This window comes from Rhamphochromis longiceps, linkage group LG16, assembly GCF_057381845.1.
Source record: "Rhamphochromis longiceps isolate RC_006_pf linkage group LG16, R_longiceps_female_GT1.1, whole genome shotgun sequence".
NCBI classification, from domain to species: domain Eukaryota; kingdom Metazoa; phylum Chordata; class Actinopteri; order Cichliformes; family Cichlidae; genus Rhamphochromis; species Rhamphochromis longiceps.
This window is the reverse complement of record NC_140572.1, coordinates 22,080,713-22,104,225: the sequence shown is the minus strand read 5'-3', so window position 1 is coordinate 22,104,225 and position 23,513 is coordinate 22,080,713. Positions and strand designations below refer to the sequence as shown.

The 23,513-nt window shown below is 39.5% G+C and overlaps 2 protein-coding genes across 3 annotated transcripts in view; one reads left to right on the top strand and one right to left on the bottom strand.

Annotated features, from left to right (window-relative positions):
- Positions 1-162: 162 nt before the first annotated feature.
- Positions 163-5,711, bottom strand: LOC146651087 (claudin-10-like). 2 transcript variants are annotated; one of them, XM_085384853.1, is made up of 5 exons: positions 5,423-5,711; positions 1,316-1,477; positions 1,159-1,240; positions 957-1,061; positions 163-851 (listed from the first exon to the last, which is right to left on the bottom strand). In XM_085384853.1, exons 1-5 carry the CDS (start codon positions 5,634-5,636, stop codon positions 695-697), a joined length of 720 nt encoding a protein of 239 aa, XP_085240979.1. In that variant the 5' UTR covers positions 5,637-5,711; the 3' UTR covers positions 163-694. The 2 variants fall into 2 exon arrangements, with proteins under 2 accessions (XP_085240979.1, XP_085240980.1); XM_085384854.1 differs by lacking the exon at positions 5,423-5,711 and adding an exon at positions 2,185-2,931.
- Positions 5,712-12,072: 6,361 nt separating this feature from the next.
- Positions 12,073-23,513, top strand: part of LOC146651086 (ATP-binding cassette sub-family C member 4-like) — a 37,764-nt gene continuing 26,323 nt past the window's right edge. The window contains exons 1-19 of the mRNA XM_085384416.1: positions 12,073-12,310; positions 12,773-12,883; positions 15,531-15,651; positions 15,750-15,974; positions 16,061-16,150; positions 16,524-16,687; positions 16,790-16,915; positions 17,098-17,347; positions 17,444-17,551; positions 17,787-17,876; positions 18,221-18,412; positions 18,539-18,633; positions 18,716-18,802; positions 18,880-18,976; positions 20,089-20,317; positions 20,520-20,647; positions 20,797-20,834; positions 21,126-21,220; positions 21,643-21,789. Of these exons, the coding sequence (XP_085240542.1) occupies positions 12,237-12,310; positions 12,773-12,883; positions 15,531-15,651; positions 15,750-15,974; positions 16,061-16,150; positions 16,524-16,687; positions 16,790-16,915; positions 17,098-17,347; positions 17,444-17,551; positions 17,787-17,876; positions 18,221-18,412; positions 18,539-18,633; positions 18,716-18,802; positions 18,880-18,976; positions 20,089-20,317; positions 20,520-20,647; positions 20,797-20,834; positions 21,126-21,220; positions 21,643-21,789 (2,467 nt within the window). The 5' untranslated portion in view covers positions 12,073-12,236. The remainder of the gene's footprint in view (positions 12,311-12,772; positions 12,884-15,530; positions 15,652-15,749; positions 15,975-16,060; positions 16,151-16,523; positions 16,688-16,789; positions 16,916-17,097; positions 17,348-17,443; positions 17,552-17,786; positions 17,877-18,220; positions 18,413-18,538; positions 18,634-18,715; positions 18,803-18,879; positions 18,977-20,088; positions 20,318-20,519; positions 20,648-20,796; positions 20,835-21,125; positions 21,221-21,642; positions 21,790-23,513) is intronic.

Here is a 23,513-nt window from a genome sequence, read left to right as displayed (position 1 = left end):
AATAGCTCATAATAATACTCTGTTGACCTGAGGTAATCACTTAAAAAAAACAAAAAATAAAAAAACCCCCACAGACACAGAATTTGCTGCAACTTAGTTGTATTTACTTTAACATGTTTGAACTAAACAGAGCAATGTGCTAAGGAACCAAGAATGCTCATAATTCACCAAACATTTCAGCATGTTTTTTTACCCTCTACAAGTTTGGACACTACAAAGGTTGTTTATGGTTACGTCATATTCAACAAGATAAATGGGTGTCTGTCATCATTTTAATTGCGGTCATTACAGATTAATGACAGACACGCAGAAGCTACATACAGCTAAAGACATAACCAACAAATCCAATTTTGTACATAAATAGAACGTGCTCATCGCCATAAAAAAGCTCCAAAAATAGAAAATGATGCAAGCATTTGATTAGAAATCTCTGTTGTGGGCCAAATGTTTTTGATTTATTGATCCCCCCAAGTCCAGAGAGTAAACTGTATCATAAAAACAAGAAAAAAAGATCCAGCTTCAAAAAACATGTAAGGATTTGACACTGATTTCCTGGTGAGATATGAATCAATATCAGTACATTCAACTGTTGTTTGACCAACACCACAAAGTCACACAGACTGTGCTATAATTAACAATTAATATATCTTCTAGTACCCAAACGTGGCTTTAACCAAAAGTATATTCACATTTGTCACACATAAACATTCTTATCAAAGTGCTGGATCCTGGAGGAGGTGCTGTTGTCTGGAGTTAGCCTCTGATTTACAGACTTCGCCTGCCCTTTTGGGTAGGAGGAGATACGAGAATGTGAGGCAGCGCCTCTGTAGATATAGTTTACCTCTCTTTTGCTGTGAAGAAAAAGACATAGCTTAATTTTTACATGCCAAAAACCATTATAATTCAACAAACAGTGGCCTGTAAAATGTGCTCATGCGTAAGTCTTACTTACTAACCTACTGGTAAAAGAACCTGCAATGGAGAAGCATAACATGGTGCCCCCGAGAATGCAGAGGACAGATCCACCCCAGCCAATAAAGAGAGCAGCTCCAAGTTCATACCTAGAGACAAACAGTAAAATTTAATGATAATGTTTATGTCTTTAATGTTTAAGTCAAGCCACATTAAAAGACTCTGTAGGGCAAACATGCTCCTTACTTTTGCGCGATAAACATTGGATCAAAAAATTCTGATGTTATCCGGTGCGCATAGATGGAGCAGGATGAGAGTGAGCACAGGCCTGAGTAAAAAGGGAAATGTTAATTATCTTAAACTGCTGAATGTGCTCTTGCTCAAATGGTTCATCTATACTTACCACTAAGAATGAAATGCACACCGGCAAAACAGGCAATCCTCGCTTTGTTTTTGTCAGATCCTCCAATTTTTGTGCACTTCATTCCCACAAGGGCAAATATAGAGCCGAAAAAGCCCAGAATGACGGCGGAAATCATGAGTGCCCTGCAAGCTATGAGGTAACCTACAGGCATAAAACAAAAATCTTACTACTTAAATGCAACCACAGGAGTCTTTTTGCACTATGCTTCTTTTTTGTGGTCTGGACCACAAGGTCAATGAGCTACTGACCTCGTGGCCAACTTAACACATAAAGTAAGAAAAACAATTTGTCATGAGTAACCTTAAGTGGTTTCTGCTACTTTGTGTTAGTGTGTCTGCTTCTTTGGGTGAAAAAAATGCCATTGAAATGTAATTTCGAGGCAAACATTAGCCTGGAAGCTAACCACTGAAACTAGTCAGCCGTGAACAAAACTCCCTGAGGTTCCCAGTAAATCTTCTTTATTGTTTTCAGGTTCTGAGAACTAAGGCTAAACATTGACATATTAGACGGTAAATGAGTTGGAGACTGGCTTTAGGGTTTGAATTATTCCGATGTAGCAATAAGCTTCAACGTGAATTTTCAAAAAATGATTTAAAGATAAAAAGAGCAGAGGTTTAAGCACATTAAGGAAAATGAGAAAGGATCAATAAAAACACAGAAAATTAGGTTAAAAGAGCATTTGAAAAGTCTTAAGATGCTATCATATACTATGGTATTAGTAAGCATACGAACATATATATACACACACTAACAATAAATAAACAGAAGTTGAGACCTATGGTTTAAATGAATCCAGCATACTAGTAAAATCCAAGATAAATGATAGGTGTATAATAAGAACAGCTGACCATCCAGTGCCAGCATCGAGATAAATTCTTTGCAGTTGGATACTCCTGTTGAATCAGTCACACAGGTCTTCCAAAGATTTGACCAGTAGGAAGCTGTGGTAATGACTGATCCATCATCTGAAGACACCTTCCAGTAGTCAGTCGGCAAGGTAGAAGACTCCAGTATCCACCCAGCGGTAGAGAAAAAAAAGGCAACAATCTCCTGAAACATGCTGCTCATAATGCTGAGAAGAATCCTCCACTTTACTGTGGCTGGCAGTTAAATTGATGGGACCTGAAATGGACGAATGCTTCCCTGAGACTTGTTGAAAATGTAGCTAGGCTCTTGGCACAAGTAGGTTCAATGAATAGGCTGTGATTACAGTTAATGTGTTGTGAACTGTTATATTGGGAAGGGAGGAGTTTGGCCTTAAACTTCAACAGGTGGCCAGTGGTCCTTTATAGTGTTTTCCACCCACGGTACACGTCACTGTGACTCGCAGTCCTGCTGTTGGTGACTGAGAGTCCTGAAAAGTTGAACTGCGATGATCTCACAAAAGGGTTTAAAATTAAGCTTAGCACACATCCTCAAGCACAGTTTCTAGGTAGCTGCAGGTATGTGTGTGTTTTATGCGGACTGCAGTAGACACGAGGGGCACTATTTAAATAGTTTTATTAACAAGTAAAAATATTGACGACATAGTAAATTTTTTTTTACATATTTAGAGCAGGATTGTTTGCGCAGAGTCGGGCAGGGCAGGTGTATTAGTTATTATTGATCTCTGGCTCTCTTCCACAGCATGTCTTTTGTCCTGTCTTCCTCTCTTCACCCCAGCTAGTCACGGCAGATGGCCACCCCTCCCTGAGCCTGGTTCTGCTGGAGGTTTCTTCTTGTTAAAAGGGAGTTTTTCCTTCCCACTGTTGCCCAAGTGCTTGCTCATAGCGGATGATATGATTGTTGGGTTTTTCTCTGTATGTATTATTTCAGGGTCTACCTTACAATATAAAGAACCTTGACCCACATAGCAAAATTGGTATGGCCCGGATCTGGCCCACACAATGTGCTTACACGTGGCCCACATACCGCAAAGAATAACGTCCCTTTGGTGGCCCAGATCTGGTTTACCAGAGGTGGCCCAAACATGGGCCAGCACAAGGCCAGTTGCAGACACACTGCTGGCCCTGTGCTGGCCCAGAACAGTTTCAGCTCTGGCCCCAGATGTCAGCCTAATGTGTACCTTAATCAAGCCAAGTAATAACAACATGTGCCAGAACACAACAGTGCAAAAGTAACATGACAAAACTCAATGAATGGACTGATTCTTATATAGCACTTTCCTACTCTCTCAGATTACTCAAAGTGCTCTATACAACATGCTCATTCACCCAATCACACACTTTCTCTAAACTGAGCACTTCTTAACTACTTCCATGCACATTCCCACTCTTGACATGGAGACTGGAGGATCCAGGGATCAAACCACTAACCTTCTGATTAGTATGTGACCTGCTGTACCGCCTGAGCTACAGCCACCCAGTGGTAAACGCGAGCAAACTCTCACTAGGTTTTGGATAAAGTGTACACTCACAAACCTGTCAAACCTGCATTTGAAATGTTGGTTACCACAGCAGTATAGTATTGCAACATGGCATTTGGGTCTTCGAACTAAAATAGGAAAATAGGAATATAAATAGTGCCATCATTGCCAGAACTGGCCCACATCTGGTGGACATACACCCTTCCATGATACCAGCCAGTCAGAAGTGCCAGCTTGATGCCAGATCTGGGGAAGACCTGTTTTCTATGAGCCTAGGCCACATAAACCAAACCATAAGCGGGCCAGATGTGGCATGCCATCACATAAACAGTGCCATCTGCGCCAGGCCTGGCCCATATCTGGATGACATACCACTTACCATGCCAGAAGTCAGCCCGCAGTGCCGACTTGACACCAGATCCAGGCCAGACCTGTCTGCTATGTGGGGAGGTGACTGTTGTTGTGATTTGGAGCTGTATAAATAAAATTTAATTCATTGAACAAATACAAACAAACATTTTAAAAGATACCTTATATTTTTCACCTTGCACTGGGAAGTCACGAACAGTATAGGCAACAGTTACCACCACTTCCTCATGCACTTAAAATAGCCGCATTTAGATAACTTATTAACAACATGGCATTCTCTCTGATGTCTTACCTCAGACGAATGTCCCTTGAGTCAACAGAAATGTGTTTATAGGAGATGAACAAAAGGGCGATCAGGGTGTCTTTGACAAAGGCCAACTGAATTCAGTATGTGAATTACAGCTCCACCTGGTGGCTGTACACTAGTATCTCCCACCTTCATATGGAGGGACCTTGAGTTTTTTTCCCACCCATCCTTTCTGGGATTATTTTTGTCGATATTTTGTAGAATGTGGAAAAATAAATATGAAACTGGTAATACTGATAATATGTGGCAAACAAACAAACAAAAAAAAAAGGATTAAACATAATTAATTTTGGTATGTTATAGACATAACTTAAATGCATTTTCTTTGAATTTTTTTTTGTTTCTTTCCATTGTGAGAAAGTAAAGCATTTTAGTTATTTTAGTATTTTATGCTTATTTTAGACCTATGCTGTCGTTTTCTGTCTTTCTCGCCTGTTAGTGCTTACATGTCTTGGGTTATTTCCCCTGTACCTGGACCCCAGAGACACCCAGTTTGACATTTCCTACAAAGAGGTTACACATTTACACATTTGCCACAATCGGTCTCTGAAATGCAAATTGTCAATTGAATTAACTGTTTGATTGCTTTGTATTAAGGGCCCATTTTAATGGAAATCAATCAACTGTACTTGTGGCTAAAAAAATGTTAGCAACAGAAATAACAAAAGATAGAGTTCAGAGACTGTGTTACATAATCTACTGTGACAGATACTGAATGCATGCTTCCATGAAAAAGAAAATAATAAAAAGTGCATATCTTACAAAATTCCATTAAAAAAAAAAAATTCAAATACATTTTTGAATTTCACCTTTTAAAGAATTTTGAGGACTTTGCTGATAGATTTGCCAATAGACAAAAAGTGACACATTTGTTTCACTTAGTCACCACACATCAAGACTATTTAAAGAAGCAATTCCGCAGTATCCACACTGTACCTTACCATAAATTTATAGCTCAAAAAGATTATCAACATAATGCATGTGTTATTTAACCATAAACATAGATGTTCTGGCTGTTTGGGAAATATAAGATTTCTGATCTAACCTTCTAGCTGTAAGATAGTATGATGTGGTCTGCAGTGCAGAGATCCAATGGCATTTCCAGCACAGTTGTTCCACAGACCCTGGAGCACCCACGTTGCTGTGATGACTGAGGAAGCCCGGCTGGTGGCCCTCCATTCATTGGACACTGTGGCACCGATAGTGGCTCCTAACCCAGCCACACCACCGAGGAATGCCAAAATCTGCAAGCCTGACATTTGTTGGGTTAAGGTATGTTAGCAGTCTTTTAGTAGCCTCAAGAAAGAAGAAATAAAAATCCTTTCAGGCTAGCAAATTACACCGTGGACATGTGTTTCACTGAGATGATTAACAGACAAAACATCTTGCCTGCACATCCAGAGCTGAGGGGTGGACGCAAAGAGTAAAGGAAGTGGGCAGTTAAGCATTACATTTTGAAAGGGACTCTGAGAAAATCTCACTTAGTTTGTCCAGGTTTTCATCTAAAAATACTGTCAAGTAACACATTAACATAAAAAATAACAAAAGAGTAATCAGTAATCCTAACAAAATGAAAGTCAAAGTGACAAAGTCCAGTTCTTGTTCATCTGCTGTTTAGCAACTGAATGTCTAATGATTTGCAAGCTCATTTTAACATATATGTTGTTTGTCATGTCTCCTGGTTTCACTCAAGAGAAATCTGTCAGACTTATCTAAAACAGAAAAAAGAAGAAAAAAACTGATATGTGTTCATTCCAATACTAAATCAACCTATTGACTAAAAGTTCAGGCATAAAGCCACTCCTGCCAAGTCATGTTGACATAAGAGTCAGATTAAAGCTTCCCTCTGGAAATGAGATGAGCCAATAATAACAACAGTCAGCCCTAAACTGTGCCCAGTGTTGCCCTTTTATCAGCTGTTACAAGTCCCACCTTCATTGCATGAGCAGTGTAAATGACTACTGAAACTATCTGATAGAAGTATGATACCTACTATAATTAAAATGCATATTATCAACAAATGCTCTTAAAAAATATAAAATTAAAAAAATAATCTATGTTTACTGCATGTTTCAGCTGCTAAAGTTGGAGCAGGTTTTGCTTACTTTATATGCAGTTAGAAATTTTAGTCTAGTTGAGGCCGGTCGTTTCCAAATGATTACCAGATAAATGAGAGGGGCTGGAAAAAAACACAAAGGCCTGGCACTTTCCCTGCTTAATTTTTGCTCTTGTACTGAATTGAGATAATTTGATAAATAGTTTAGATAAAAACTCGAATGGACTGGCACCTATTAGAGCACTTTTCTAGTTAATTTGAATACTCAAAGTGCTTTGTAGCTACAAGTGCTTTGTAGCTTCATCTGCATAGGCACCTTTTTCTGTGCCTAAGTGCTTTGAACCTAACATTCCCACACTCTGATGGATGCATCAGAAACAACTCATGGTTCACTACCCTGCCAGAGGACATTATTTAGATGCCAAAGAACACTCAAGGAGCATTCAAGCCACCGACCTTCTGATAAGTTAACATCTTAAGCCACAGTGACCATGAGATTTCTGAATTGGACACTGGTCACTTCTTAGATTCTGTATTTTGTAGCTTGTCACATGTCAAAAATGTGTAATGTGCATTTTAGAAAACTTATCTTAGAAACGATTGAAAGATATATTATTCCAACCTATTATGTGAAAACAGAACAGAGGTTCACAACAGAATTGTGAATCTAAAAAGTTGCTTCAGCTGTTGAATAACTGTAAGTATGTTTTGTGTACTCGATTACTTAAAAAAATGTATTAAAGTTGACGTACAATACTCAAATAAACGTGTACTACTTAGTTATTCCTCCCAGTGTTTTCCGTTATTGACCATTTAATTGAATGCACTGTAGATTCATAAAGAAGAGTCATCATGTACAATGGGTGCATGATCTCTGAACTACTGAGCGATACATTATACTATTTACTACAAGGTACAACATGACACCATCCTATGAGGTGCCGTAAGGGACATTATTACTGAAACGTTCTCACACACACTACTGAAATTTTAGCTCTCACACACACTACTGAAACGCTCTCACACACACTACTGAAACGCTCTCACACACACTACTGAAACGCTCTCACACACACTACTGAAACGCTCTCACACACACAACTGAAATTTTAGCTCTCACACACACAACTGAAATTTTAGCTCTCACACACACAACTGAAACGCTCTCACACACACTACTGAAACGCTCTCACACACACTACTGAAATTTTAGCTCTCACACACACAACTGAAACGCTCTCACACACACAACTGAAACGCTCTCACACACACTACTGAAACGCTCTCACACACACTACTGAAATTTTAGCTCTCACACACACTACTGAAACGCTCTCACACACACAACTGAAATTTTAGCTCTCACACACACAACTGAAACGCTCTCACACACACTACTGAAATTTTAGCTCTCACACACACTACTGAAACGCTCTCACACACACTACTGAAATTTTAGCTCTCACACACACTACTGAAACGCTCTCACACACACAACTGAAACGCTCTCACACACACTACTGAAACGCTCTCACACACACTACTGAAATTTTAGCTCTCACACACACTACTGAAACGCTCTCACACACACTACTGAAACGCTCTCACACACACAACTGAAACGCTCTCACACACACTACTGAAATTTTAGCTCTCACACACACTACTGAAACGCTCTCACACACACTACTGAAACGCTCTCACACACACTACTGAAATTTTAGCTCTCACACACACTACTGAAATTTTAGCTCTCACACACACAACTGAAACGCTCTCACACACACTACTGAAACGCTCTCACACACACAACTGAAATTTTAGCTCTCACACACACAACTGAAATTTTAGCTCTCACACACACAACTGAAACGCTCTCACACACACAACTGAAACGCTCTCACACACACTACTGAAACGCTCTCACACACACTACTGAAATTTTAGCTCTCACACACACAACTGAAACGCTCTCACACACACAACTGAAACGCTCTCACACACACTACTGAAACGCTCTCACACACACTACTGAAATTTTAGCTCTCACACACACTACTGAAACGCTCTCACACACACTACTGAAACGCTCTCACACACACAACTGAAACGCTCTCACACACACTACTGAAATTTTAGCTCTCACACACACTACTGAAATTTTAGCTCTCACACACACTACTGAAACGCTCTCACACACACTACTGAAATTTTAGCTCTCACACACACAACTGAAACGCTCTCACACACACAACTGAAACGCTCTCACACACACTACTGAAATTTTAGCTCTCACACACACTACTGAAATTTTAGCTCTCACACACACTACTGAAACGCTCTCACACACACTACTGAAATTTTAGCTCTCACACACACTACTGAAATTTTAGCTCTCACACACACAACTGAAACGCTCTCACACACACTACTGAAACGCTCTCACACACACTACTGAAAAACCAAGGCATTTCAGTTGAACAGGAAGGCATTTCAGTTAAACAGGAAGGCATTTCAGTTGAACAGGAAGGCATTTCAGTTAAACAGGAAGGTGTTTCAGTTGAACAGGAAGGCATTTCAGTTGAACAGGAAGGCATTTCAGTTAAACAGGAAGGTGTTTCAGTCGAACAGGAAGGCGTTTCAGTTGAACAGGAAGGCATTTCAGTTAAACAGGAAGGCATTTCAGTTAAACAGGAAGGCGTTTCAGTTGAACAGGAAGGCATTTCAGTTAAACAGGAAGGCATTTCAGTTAAACAGGAAGTTAATTCTTGACAAGGAAACTGAAGGAAAAAGTGTTAGATTTCAAACAAACCACTACACAGATGTCTACTCAGCAACCTGTTAGTTAGGGGTGGGTTTTTACAATCGATTTATTGATTAAAATCGATTCTGGCTTGGATAACGTGAAATCGATTCATTAAAATCCTGAATCGATTTTTTAATATAAATTTATTTTGCCCGAAATGCCAGAATCTCTGGTGAAACCTCACAAAATTTCAACAACCACCAAACAGCTAAGACAGTAAATGAGAGCAGGTACACGGCTTCTGCACAAAGACGTAAACACACAGCGCAACCTGCGGATCAGAATCAGTGAGATGTCGCCTTTCTCACCCGACAGCACGGACACGGTCGGGGCTGAAAGCCGACAGCTCGCTGACTCTGATCTGTCGGCAGGTCCGCGCTTTGTTTTCACGCCGTTTTTGCGCCGATTCTAAAGCTGTTAGTTTGATCTCTCTCCAAACAATATTGACTGAACCAGCAGCAAAAGAAGATCCAAACTGCGCTTCACATAAACATCGTCATGAATTCCCTCACTGTTTTGCTTCCACCACGATAAAATCGCACGTCATGCACAGCCCTCTCTCTCTCTTTCTCTCTCTCTGTACTTCAAGAACAGTTTCCCATCTAAAAATCTGTTTTCTGTATTATTCGCTTGCTTGTTATGCACAAGTCTACTGTTGTTTACAGCGCAGTCGGCCGCTGTTTTTTTTTTTTTTTCATTTTACATACTTCCGAAAAGAAAACCTAATTTCTGCCCTTCAATACTGAATAAATTTAAACTTTTTTAAATTATGCAAAATGCAAAACGTTAGCCGTGTCTCTAATAAAACCGCTGTAACGTCAGAGGTAACGTTCATATGTTGATGGTTTTCTTTCGTTTTTGATGTACTGCAGAATATTTTTTATAAAATCCCAGAACAGGAAAACCACCTTCATGTTTTTATGTGTTTTATCTTCAGCTACTTTGACACAAAGGCATCTGCTGTGATGCTCACACCTTTGATAAAGTCTTGCGTGTGTCAGCTTCCTTTTTTTAAATACAAAAATATGTAAATGTACTGATCTGAATTATAATATTTCTGACTGTCAAAATTCCCCATAATCAAATCGAATTGAATTGAATCGAATCGTGGAACAAATCGATTCTGGACCTTAGTGAGACAGCTGCATTACTTAACAATATATTAGCCTCAGCATAAGTCAACATTTCGAATAGCGGGAGACGTGCATTATCCTGGTTATTTTTTTGGCATATGTGCTTTTTGTCTTTTTTTAGCAAAGAAAAATATCTTAAAATCATCAATAAAACCAGGGAGAGAAGGCTTAGCGTTCCTCCATTTAGCACAATGGATATGATATTTACTCAAAAGTATGATGATGTTAATAATGTCTGAGACATCCAATGCTAGATGATCCATATAAAAAAAATTATGATGTAATTCAAACAGTGGCACATCATTAATATTTAGGGAAATCCAATTTTTTAAGTTGCACCAAATACATTGTCTGATAGGGCATAGAAAAAAAAAGATGTTCTAGGGTTTCATTTTCATCAGTACAAAAAGAACACTGATCCACCTCAAAGCCAAATCTCTTTTTTTTAGAAATTCTGCCACAGTATTAGTTTTGTTTAAAGCGTGTTTCTTTAACTTTAGGTAGAATAGGCTATTTCATAAATTTTTAGTATGCTTTATCCAGTGTATATGAAATAACTAAATTAGAACCATGCCATGTAACCATTCTGTTGTAACTATGAAATATTTTGTCTTTGAAGAAACTACTAACAAATTTCTTATTGCATTTTTATCAAACAGCTGACATTGCCCTAGCAATAAATTTGGGAGCACTGATGAGAAATTATTGTATATCATAAAAATTTTAATCAAATGAAGCAGAGGCAGTGGGACCAGTTCACAAAATTTGTTATATTCTCTTTGAGAACAGTTTAGACAATATTTTTCTGAAAGTTCTGTGTAACTTAGAATGACACCGTTATCATCCAACAAATCTGTTATGAATATAATATTTTTGTTCAAACCAGTCACTCTTGAAAATTGATTTTTGATTAAGTGTTATTACCCTATTATTCCATAAGGTTGAATTATGGGGAGAAGTTGTGGGTAAATCTCATTTTCCCAAAAATGCAACGTCTGTTTTATAAAGTTTGATATCTTTATGGGGATTTTATTTGCCGCAAAATCACATTTCGAATAAATTCTAATCCTGTATACTATTTTATTAAACAAGAATCATGGGATGTGGAGCTAAGTAGAGTCTGGCTGTGACAGACAAGATTTTAACCATTTAATTCTAAGGGTGCCAACCATAAATTCCAATTCTGGAGTTTTGATACCACCTTTATTGTATCCCTTCACAAGCTGAGATCTTGTGCGTTTCAGTAGTGTGTGTGAGAGCGTTTCAGTAGTGTGTGTGAGAGCTAAAATTTCAGTAGTGTGTGTGAGAGCGTTTCAGTAGTGTGTGTGAGAGCGTTTCAGTAGTGTGTGTGAGAGCATTTCAGTTGTGTGTGTGAGAGCTAAAATTTCAGTAGTGTGTGTGAGAGCGTTTCAGTTGTGTGTGTGAGAGCTAAAATTTCAGTAGTGTGTGTGAGAGCGTTTCAGTAGTGTGTGTGAGAGCGTTTCAGTAGTGTGTGTGAGAGCGTTTCAGTAATAATGTCCCTTACGGCACCTCATACCATCCCCTCTTGGGATCTGTAACAGACAGCAAAGAAAAATGTTTCTCATATGAAGCAGAGGGAGCCTTGTAATGGACTCTTGTATCAGCCAATCTGCATACAGTGGGCGGGCCACGCATCATCCGCGCTCATCACAGCCAAACCGGCTGACAGCCACCTGGGATAATCCCGTGCTGGACGTCGGTAGGTGTAGTATTGACAGTAGTCGGAGTCTACCCCAGCTGCTCAGCTGCTCAGTCAGTGTTTCCACTTCTCATTGTTTATCGACAACCCCTCTGCCACACAGCAGGCAGAGACTGTCTCCAGGTTGCTTTTTCTGTTTGGGTCATGGAACCTCCGCGGAAGGAGGCGAAAGATAATCCTTCGGCTTCAGCTAATCTTCTCTCCAAGATTTTCTTCTGGTAAGAAAACCGGCCTCACGCTGACAGCTTTCTGTGACATTAACCGAGTGAAGAGCTCTCCTGTCTGACAGTTTGTGACCACCCAATGAGGCCTGTCCATGGTTATTCAAGGTCCATCCCTTGAATAAACCACACGGTTACCGAGTGAAGTTTGTTACGTGGTGTTGAAAATAAGAGTTGTTCTAGAGTAAAGTGCCGTAAAGTTGAAATATCAGTGATGCAATGACAAGTAATGTGTAATAATGGAGAATTAGCATCAGTTTTTTAATTAACCCATTTTATTTACATTATATGTACTATATACATGCAGCTATTTAAACTAGGACAATATGTGTGTATTAAAAAGCATAAATGTGGTGTGATTTAAAAAAAAAGTACTGTATTTACTTATGACTTTAAAATGTAAACAAAATAAAACAAAATTATGCCTAAAAAAGTTGCTTCTGTTTACTTTTCCTTTAGTTGGCTAAATCCCTTGTTCAGAATTGGATACAGAAGGAAGCTGCAAGAGGATGACATGTACAAAGTTCTCCCGGAGGATGCATCTGATCGACTTGGAGAGGAACTACAGAGGTGGTTTAAATTTATTATGTCTGATTGTACTCAAGGTTTTTGTTTGGTGCTTCTTATAGAATCAGTCTACCAGTTTTCCCTCATTGTAATAAAGGCACCCTTTTTTAACAGTGATTCCACTGAAAGTCAAGCTATACAAAGTACTAACTGAACAGTCTCACGTGCTAATAAATTCAAACACTGATTCAGACAACGGTTCCGACTTTTCAGCAACTCCCGCCTTCATATCAGGTCGAGTATTACAGCACAGAACCAGGGTCATGAACAGAACTCACATTCACATTTGCCATCATTTTTGCTTTATTCTCCGGTACTGTATCCTGTGACATTTTATTAGATAGCACAAAAGGCCGTTCTATCATGCTTGTCCTCTCTGAGCAACTCTTCATGGAGTGGGTTTTACAAACACTGCCGTTCCAGCTTTTGTGGCCTGCCAGTGTCAACTAGGCCCTTGTGACCTCTTTACCTTGACTGACCCACTTCCCTGCTGGTGTTCACTTCCATTTCAGAGCTTTTGAAGAGGACAGACACAAACCACCTTTGGGCCTTTCTTGCTGCCAGCATCAGTGATTGTGGAAATGGCAGTGAAAATGTCAGCTTAAAACTGTAGAAACATCCAGCTTATGGTAACACTCACTACAATTTTTTTTCTGCGCAAATGTCAGCATTTGGCATTCAGGACCTTGTTCACTTCCAGTACTCTGAACTACTATATATTGAAGCTAGAGCTGCACACTCCTGGGAAGTACCAGTTGGATTGAAATGACTCCCTTCTCCACTGCTAAAACCCCTGTGTGTGTGGAGAGGCTGCCCCCTTTGACGAAGTTTGGCATCAAAAGTGTGCCCTGGAGATGGGCCCATCTATATTTAGATGGTAGTTCTGAGGGCATAAAAGTTATGGTTGACAGCACTCTTGTACGCCGCAGATGTTTAAGCGTTAGTGTGATACATGAGCAGGTGTTCCTCAGAAGACCGAGAATGTCAATACAGGATCAGACTGTGTTTGAAAAACAGTCTGCAAACAGTGTTTTATAAAGTTGCAGTGCAGAAATCAATCTGTAAATCTGAGAGTTAAGCGGTGCAGAATCCATAAGCACTGGTCTGCAGAGATGAGGAATAAAGGGATATGGTTAAATATTCTTGACAGAGGGTATGTCTGCTGTTGCCCAAAACAAATGCACTGACCTAAACGTTTTACCTTGCATTCAGGGGATCTGGGATTTTCCTGGCTTGGTTTACTTACCTGCAGAGGGAAGGGTAAATTAGTGCAAAGTTAATCTAAGTGACCGTCTTAGGCAATCCTGATGGGAATGGTCTTTTCCACAATGAGTATCCATAGTGCTCAAAGGATCAGTGAATAATTTGATGAGTATAAAAACCATTCAGAGTCAACAGATCTCAACTCAATTAAACTTATTTTAAAATGTGAATCTTTCTCTTTAGCATGTATTTTAGAAGAATGATGTTTCATACCTTCATTAGCATCTTACAAACATCTAATAATGTCAAGGCTTTTCTGAAGACAGTGATTTTTACAATCAAGTATTTGGCTAAAGAGCAGCATGGGTAAGGAGCTTGGTCTCATGTGGGAGATGGAGAAGTAGTGCTATCTATATATAGGTGGGCTCACCTCCAAGCACAATGTCAACCTTAATGCCAAACACTCTCACAGGGGGCAGTCCCTCCCATAAATCGGTGATGTCCAATTAAAGAGGTGCCAGGAAGTGGCAGGGACCTTCATGAATCTCTGGTTGGCTTTTACGCAGCTGGGTATTCTGCTATTGGAAAAGAGTGCACCTTTGTCTGGTGCATATGGCATTTTAGAGTACTAGCAGAAAGTTGAGTGGTGAATTCTTCTCTTTACTACAAACGCCGATGTGGCATTGATGTCAAGGAGGGCCTGATGACTGGCCTGGAATTAAGCATTGAGAGCAAAGTCTTAGTATGTAACAATAAGGGGTGTTACAGTAACCACTCTAATAGAAGAACAGAGTAAGAATGACCAGATGGTTTTTGTCTAGCTTCTTGACAAAATTTGAAATTAAAGTAAACATGAGCAGGGAAGTGGGCCAGACAAGGTAAGGAGGTCATAAGAACCTTATTGGCAGGTCACCAAGGCTACATTCACATTGGTTGTGAAATAGTGAATTGTTGAACTCTGTTGGAATTGTTTGGAGAGGATAAGAATAACTGAACAGTTTTTTGTGCAATGTTAAATACATTTTGAGAGGGCCGAGGTTGATGGTGGTTAAAGCCGCAGCTGGATTCACGAACCTGCTCCTGCTTTTTACCTTTGTTTATGTCTCAGGTTGATATGACAGGATGTGAGCGTGTAAAATCCAGACAGCTATGCAGTGTGTATGCCACATACTGTTCACATTGTGTAGCATTGTATTTATTGTTAATATTATGTATCAGCAGTAGTGATAATAGCGATAATAGTGATCCATACCTGGTTAGTTAGTATGAGCAATATAAATTAACAATTATAATCCTTCACTCTTCTCTTAAAATACACTAAGTAGAAATTGATTTTGCTTCTTTCCTGGGGAATCACCAGCAGTGTATTGCTTTATTACTGGCTTTGAAAATCTTCCTATCAGGAGTATTAATTGGTTTTCTTTCTATTTTCCGACACATTTCAAAGGTACTGGAATCAAGAAATTCAACAGGCCGCAAACGATTTACGGTCGCCTAAACTTACCAAGGCCCTCATTGAGTGCTATTGGAAATCATACTTGCTCATTGGATCGTACATCTTTATAGAGGTATATCAAAGTAACAATGAAAGTGCACAGCAAGAAGTGAGAAGCTTTAAAATGTAAAATACACTGACATTTCTGTTTTACATTCCCTTTGCTATCAGGAAGTCATCAAAGTCATTCAGCCAGTGCTACTTGGAAAGCTGATCGAGTACTTTGAGAGCTACGACCCAGCTAACTCACCTGCGGTCTCTGAGGCGTACATCTACGCTGCAGGCATCTCACTCTCAACCATCAGTCTGACTGTCCTTCACCATCTCTATTTCTACCACGTTCAACGAGCTGGGATGAAGATTCGCGTGGCCGTGTGCCATATGATCTATCGAAAGGCGAGTCATTATGATATGCCTGCAAATAAATGCCATCCTCTGAATTCTGCCGTGGTAAATTGAACTTACACCTTTGTTCCGCAAAGGCTCTGTGTCTTAACAGCTCAGCACTGGCCAAAACAACTACAGGACAGATTGTGAACCTCTTATCCAATGATGTCAACAAGTTTGACGAGGTGAATGAAAATATCTGCACTCAGCTTCCAGTTTAAATGCTACCTTCCTGAAAGCTATATTGCTAAATTTTGCTTGGAACTGTTTTATACATATATTGATTGATTTATTTATTTTGATTATTTTGAAGTCTCTGCTGTGTGGTGCTGCTGAACTATACTGTAATATACTGACAGGTGTTTCTATTATTTTGTCCATTGTATTTATTTGAGTGTTGGTGTTAAAAGAGAAACACGAAGTTATAGCCTTACGTAGGTTTTTCTGCAGGGATTTATTATCTTGTATCTTTGAGTTAATGTTTTTCTTTTGACTTGCATTATAGATGACCTTACTCTCTTTGCCTTTGCAATATTTCTGCTTATGCTTTTCTTACAGGTCACATTATACTTGCACTTTCTGTGGATTGGTCCCCTGCAAGCAGTGTCTGTGATAATATTGTTGTTGTATGCGATCGGCCCGTCGTGTCTCGCGGGAATGGCTGTCTTCTTCTTTATGATGCCAGTACAGACCATGTTTGGACGTTTGTTCTCAAGACTGAGGTTTGAAGTCTTTTGCCAGATTCATTAAACATGCCATACATGTGCTGTTTTTCCTCCACGTGTTGTGTTGCATTGATTCCATAGTTTCAGTTTTTCTCTTAGGGCTGAAACAGCAGTCTTAACAGATGAGAGAATTCGCACAATGAGTGAAGTCATTTCTGGGATCCGAGTTATAAAGATGTACGGGTGGGAGAAGCCTTTTGGTGCGCTGGTGGATGAGGTCAGAAGGTACAGTTGATCTAACAATATACATATTCAGCCTCCAAATGTCTACCTGTAGAGGTTCAAGTGTGATATTGTAAAGTTATTTTTTAATATGAATATTAGAGTGAGTTAGAAGGAAGATTACTGTAAAGTGCAATAAAATAAAAACTGTGCCAAACACTGCCATCCTATTTTGTTTTCCACAGAATGGAAATCTCTAAGATCATGAAAAGCTCTTACCTGCGTGGCCTGAACATGGCGTCTTTCTTTGCAGCCAGCAAGGTCATCATCTTTGTCACCATCTGCGTTTATGTACTAACAGGGAACAAGTTGTCTGCCAGCAGAGTGTTCATGGCAGTTTCCCTCTACGGGGCAGTGCGACTCACCATCACGCTCTTTTTCCCCTGTGCCATAGAGAAGGTCTCTGAGTCTCTCATCAGCATAGAAAGGATTAAAGTAAGTATATTACAGTTAGAGGCTATATATTTTCCAGTAGTGTGTTCTGATTACTTTGTATAAAAACTAAAACAAATAATCTACTATTCTTGTAAGCAATTTCTTCTGCTGGATGAAGTTGCTCCTCAGCATCTTGGCCTTCCTGTGGCAGAGAAGAAGGACTGCATGGTGAAAATTCAGGACTTAATATGCTACTGGAATAAGGTAGGAAACATTTTGGGAAATGCGTCTTTCCCTCTCATCCTAAATATGTATCGCATGCAATCTTTTGAGCCCTCGAAGCATAGCTAGTATTATACACTATGCTACACCAGCTGCGATGCTTGTGAGACAAATTTGTGGTTTTGAGCTATGCATAGTAGGTGAACCAAGAATTAAATTAATTGTTGTGTATTTACTACACACACCGATGTTCAAACTGGCTTACTTTTTCTTACAGACTCTTGAAACTCCAACCTTGCAGAACGTGTCTTTCGCAGTGAGATCAGAGCAGCTCCTGGCAGTAATTGGACCTGTTGGAGCTGGAAAGGTCAGGTCTGTTGTCAAGTCTCAGATTTAGTGAAGCACACACATGACCATGAGCCTGACATGAGTTAGGTAACTCTAAATACTTCTTACTGAAAATCTGTTGTGTTTACCACCAATTTCACAGCAGAAACCCTGCCTCTTAAGTTTCCTTATTAGTATATGATGCTTGTTTAATACATACATACTAAAATGTCCTCCCTAATTGGGAAACAGTTTTTGTAGGTTTGCTAGGCCTCTCGACTCCAGTTCCATGCTGAGTTCTCTGAGCAAGAAAGCGATTTTAAAGGTATTTCCCAAAATGTAAATATTGCAGTTTAAACCTAATTTTTTGTTTGTGCATTTCAGTCCTCGCTCCTCAGTGCCATACTGGGAGAACTGAGCCAGGAAAGTGGTGTCATCAAAGTCAAAGGAGAGCTTACATACACTTCTCAGCAACCCTGGATTTTACCTGGTACAATTCGAAGCAACATCCTTTTTGGCAAGGAGCTCAACCTCAAGAAGTATGATAGAGTACTGAGAGCCTGTGCCCTAAAGAGAGTGAGAATCACCTTGAAGCATGCTTGTCAATAATACAGTCTTGTAGCAAAGTTAGAGCTATTTTGGCTTTCAGTACTCTGGTGCAAATGGGAATGTTGGGAAAAGTTGCTTTTGTACCCTGATCAGGACATGGACCTGCTGCCAGGTGGTGACCTGGCGATTGTCGGGGACAGAGGGGCCAATCTCAGCGGAGGACAGAAGGCAAGGGTCAGCTTAGCAAGGTGTGCTGGACAACAATACAGAAAAATGCCGGCTTATTTGGTAACAGTGACAGAGATAAAGTCTGTGTGTGCGTCTTTTTAGAGCAGTGTACCAGGATGCAGATATCTATTTGCTTGATGACCCTCTCAGTGCTGTGGATGCTGAGGTGGGCCGGCACCTCTTTGAGGAGTAAGTCCTGTTGCCAGCATCTTACTGTTGTTTGTGAAAAGAAGTTGGCAGTTTTTCATGTTATTTCTTCTCTGCAGGTGTATTTGTGGACTTCTGAGGAAGAAGCCTCGTATCCTGGTTACTCATCAGCTACAGTATCTGAAGGCTGCCGATCAGATCGTCGTCTTAAAGGAGGTGTGAGCTTGAGTTTTGATTTAAAATACAAAATATCAGCAACTTTATTAGGTACACTTATGTAACTTCTCATGAATGCAAACGTCTAATCATCCAGTCACATGGCAGGGTGTCAGTGCATTTAGGGCCAGGGCCAGTAAACAGGGAAAAATTGCATTTGTGTTTAGTTTTTTGGGTGATTTATAAAAGTTGGGCTGTTTTCTAACCACAGGGGGAATAAGTTCATGTCAGTATCAAGCACAAAAAGTATGACAGGCTTTTTTGGTGTTAAATATCAGCGCGATTAGGTGTAAATTGTGTGTTGCAAATTTTAGCCAATCAGTTTACACACTTGATTTAATAACTCTCCTCTATATATTTAGCAAAGGAACTTCCAGGAGAACATGTGCAACAGAGTCAGTGGCAAAAATCTCTGAGTTCGATTGGAAAAACGTTTCATAATCTGAAAAGGGATGAACTGAACTAATAATATGATAACCAGTACATCCGCCGTTCAAGGAGTTTTAATCACAGTTTGTATTATTAGACATAGATTTTGGCCACTGCTAAAAGTTTGTTATTTTGTATGATGTATTGTATTTAAAAGCTCGCTAACACTTCAACAGTTCTATACCCCAAATTATTATGTTTTAAAACAAAGAAAAAATAAAATCAACCTAAAAAAATGAACTTCTGCTCCTTTTTTTGTACTTAATATCTCCATTTAAAGATGAAATTTATGAATTCCTGCCATCTAATTAGTATACATGGCCATGTTCAATGTAATATTATATTGATTAGCATTAAACTAGCATTAAAGCTAGGCAAAAGGCACAATGTACTTTTCTACTTTAACAGGAGTGTTTCGTAATAGTTTGGTTTTTTGCAACACTGTTGCCCTTTTGCAATACATTTTTTGACTTTGAGGAAAATAAGTTAAAAATAAGTTAAAATGCCAAAAAAAAATAAAAAAATAAGCCAAAACTGTTAATTTCTTTGTCTACGAGTTTGTTATTGGTAATATTAGCAGTAGTACATTTTCTTGAGCCTACATTTTATGTTGCCTACAGAATCTTTATGACAATATAAATCAGCTATGCCGTTATTAACTGCATTTCTTTTCTCTCTGTCAGGGCCAGATGGTGGCCCGAGGGACCTACAGTGAGTTGCAGGGCTCTGGACTAGATTTCACCTCTCTGCTCAAGGAGGATAAGGACCAGGACGAGCAGAGGCAGAACACCACTCCTCTCTCAGGCCCCGTCTCCGGCCTCCCCCACGCACTCTCTGACAACTCATCTATGTCTTCCCTTTCTTCCTCTCGTTACTCTTTGATTGAGGGAACAGAGCCACTTGCAATGGTAGGTGTATGTAAAGCACTAGATTTTAATTGGAAAAAGGTTTTTAACCAGGCATGTATAAAACTCCTCATGTGCCTGCCTGCTGTGCATCCTTTAAGCCACTAGAGTGCAGGAGAAGCTAACTTTTCCTGCTTACCGTTCACTACAGCCTGCTTTGAAGTGTTGCTAGATGACTGGAATTGACACTAGTGTCTATTTCTAGGTAGTGCAACCAACAAAGGAGGAAAGCCGCTTTGAAGGCAACGTCGGCCTGCATATGTATGTGAAATATTTCATGGCAGGTGCTAACTTCCTGGTCCTCTTGGTCCTCATTTTATTGAATGCCCTTGCACATGTGAGTTTACTTTTTACTTTCTATCATTATTGCAAAAATACAAAGGATTATTAATTTTTAACATAAGATTATTTGTAGTGACATTAGCAGTTTTGTTGTTTTCTTAATGTTTGACCTAAAAACATCTATGTTTTGTTTTGTTTTTTTAGCTTACATTTGTTCTGCAGGACTGGTGGCTTGCGTGCTGGTGAGGATTTGTTTTTTTGCAAAAATAAATACATTAAGTAATTAAAAAAAAATCAAATAATGGGATTCATAAGTGAACTGGGCGCATTTACCTGGACTGAAAATGGTTTAATAGAACATAAGTGAACAAAACTGTCTTTCTTGACTTTATCTGTCACTTGTTGAAACTGACCTTGTGCTTCGAGATGGGAGGAATGTGTGTTGTGTAGTGCCTTCACGTTGCAGCTTTATTCCTTTGTTGTGTTTATTTGTCCTTGTGGATTTTTGTTTCTTTTGTGACTTGACTCGACAGGGCCTCTGAACAGAAGCACATCAGTGTGACCGAGCACCTCAATGGCAGCTTCCCTCGGCAGCTGGACCTTGACCTGTACCTAGGTGTTTACGCAGGTGAAGCTCACTGAGCGCATATTGCTTTTTGTGTACTCCTGAATCTCTGAATACCGCAGCCATTCAATGAACAGATCCACAGTTCTTTGGCTGTAGCCCAAGGCCTTCAAGGCCCAGTGTATGTGTACATGGGCCTCAGCTGTACAGCGAGATAGCAGTGCCTTTCTTGTTCTCTGCCGTTGGATTGCTCCGATTGCCTCCTTGTGACTCTCAGCCTCTTCACTCGCTCAGGCTTTGTGCTCACAGTGGTAAATCAGCATTCAAGCAAATGAAAAAAAAAAAAACACAAATGAAGAGGAAAAAAATGTGTTTTTGTGCGTACAGTATGCTCAACAATGTCACTTGAAATGCATAGCTAATCACAGAACAAGCACAAGGATAAGACTATGCTGTGCTGATGTTAGTTTTTGTATTTTTGTCAGGTTTAACAGCCACTTCAGTTGTGTTTGGCTTCGTACGCAGTCTGATCTTCTTCAATGTCCTGGTGAGCTCGGCCCAGACCCTTCACAACAACATGTTTAACGCCATCCTCCGGACGCCAATACGTTTTTTTGACATCAACCCAATTGGTAAGTGGCTCACCAGCCTTTGGCGTTCACATTTTAATGACATAGCCTTTTTTATAGCATGGTCAGTGATATGAGATGTTTATATCCAGAAGGACCTGCATCCAGTCGTTGCTGGAACATCTGGCCACTAGAGAGCAGACTGCTCCTTACTTTGTCATGTTTTCATCCACTTAAAAACATTCAAATACTTTTCTTTATCCTCTATAATTTGTCATGGCTATCAGGTTTCTTATGATGTAATCATTTATACATTCATGTTTTGTTTTTTATTTTTAATTAATATTTTAATCTGCTTAATTAAGATGTTTTTCCCATGTTAGGTTTTTAAACAGTCATGTTTTATTTAATGTGAATAAACAATATAAACAACTCATAAATATTTATCTAAGATGTATAATAATAATAAAGAAGTTTAAAATGAAATGATTGTAAAAGTCACTGCTGGCAGGTAAAGACTGTGCAAGCAAGATGTTAAATGTGTCAAAACGGTGGTGATATGACTTCATTTTTTAGCCATAATGTACTTAGAACCAGCAAAGAAACTGCTATCTATTTCATTGTGAGCCTGAACAAAAACAGCAAACAATCAGATTGAATATATGGTGTTTGCAGTAGATCTTGGACGGTGTTGCGTGTGGATTATAAAGAAGTGTAAATAGAGACATATTTGCTTTGTGCGCTGTATCAGAAATGTTGATTATTTCATTAGCTTTGTAGGCTGGAGCTGCTGGGTCACTAAAGCTGGCAGATGGACGTCATTTTAAAAGTGAGCAAACACTCCAAACGTGTCTGACTTTACTCAGGGAGGGAAGCAGTTCTTTTTTCTTTATTTTTTTTAAATAGGCGTCAATGAATGTGAGTGGATAATTCAAGATTTGCTTAAATTAGCTTTTTTTCCCCTCTTCTCCATAATTTATCTCCATAATATTAGTGCATTAATTAAAGACCTGTTTTAATTAGGTGAAGTAATGTCACTACAATCTGTCATTCATATCCAAAGTCAACTGTCAAGTGGCCCACTTTGATAACTTTAATTTTTCTGGAGCATTGTTCACCCGTCAGTAGATAATTACTCTGCCTAATCTCCTCATAGTGACATGCGTGTACAACACAATCAGCTTGGGTGGGAATTCTCAACAAGAAGGGGAACTTGTATCTGTATAATGAGTCATAATAAGCTGGTAACACAAGTCTAAATATGATTTGAGGGTGTTCAGGAGCTTGTGGTTTCTGCTAGCATTAGAAGTGGGTGTAGCGACAAAGCTTTTCTTTGCAAAGCTGTGTTTGGAGCAAACACCGCGTGTCTTAATCTTTGACTTTTGTTTTTACTGCCGCCGTTGTGTTATGCATTGGACTACCTGGCAGCTTATCTGGGTGTGCCTTGCTCGGTAATCTATGCATAGGAGGAGAACAAACACTTTGAATAATGTAATAATCTGTTTAATAGCGCAGCAAAGGAGAGGCTTAACAGACACTGCTATCTGATCGCTGTTGTGCTGCTATCAGTAACCATTGTGTGACCAGTCCAGTCATTACAGCTCGGTTGCTAGTCTGGCAAACAACACTATGTTTGACTGGATTTACACACACACACACACACACACACACACACACACACACACACACACACACACACACACACACACACACACACACACACACACACAACTATCCCGGAGTCTGCGTTTCCTTTTTCCTCCATTCAGTCAGCAATAAATTAAGAA

What these genes read in the sequence shown, in the direction of transcription:
- LOC146651087 (XM_085384854.1), bottom strand. Translation starts at nt 2,404, where the DNA reads ATGAGCAGCATGTTTCAGGAGATTGTTGCCTTTTTTTTCTCTACCGCT. An exon ending in CTCGATGCTGGCACTGGATG is followed by an intron (nt 1,478 to 2,184) that starts GTCAGCTGTTCT and finishes TTATGCCTGTAG; the next exon opens with GTTACCTCATAGCTTGCAGG. An exon ending in CCAATGTTTATCGCGCAAAA is followed by an intron (nt 1,062 to 1,158) that starts GTAAGGAGCATG and finishes GTTTGTCTCTAG; the next exon opens with GTATGAACTTGGAGCTGCTC.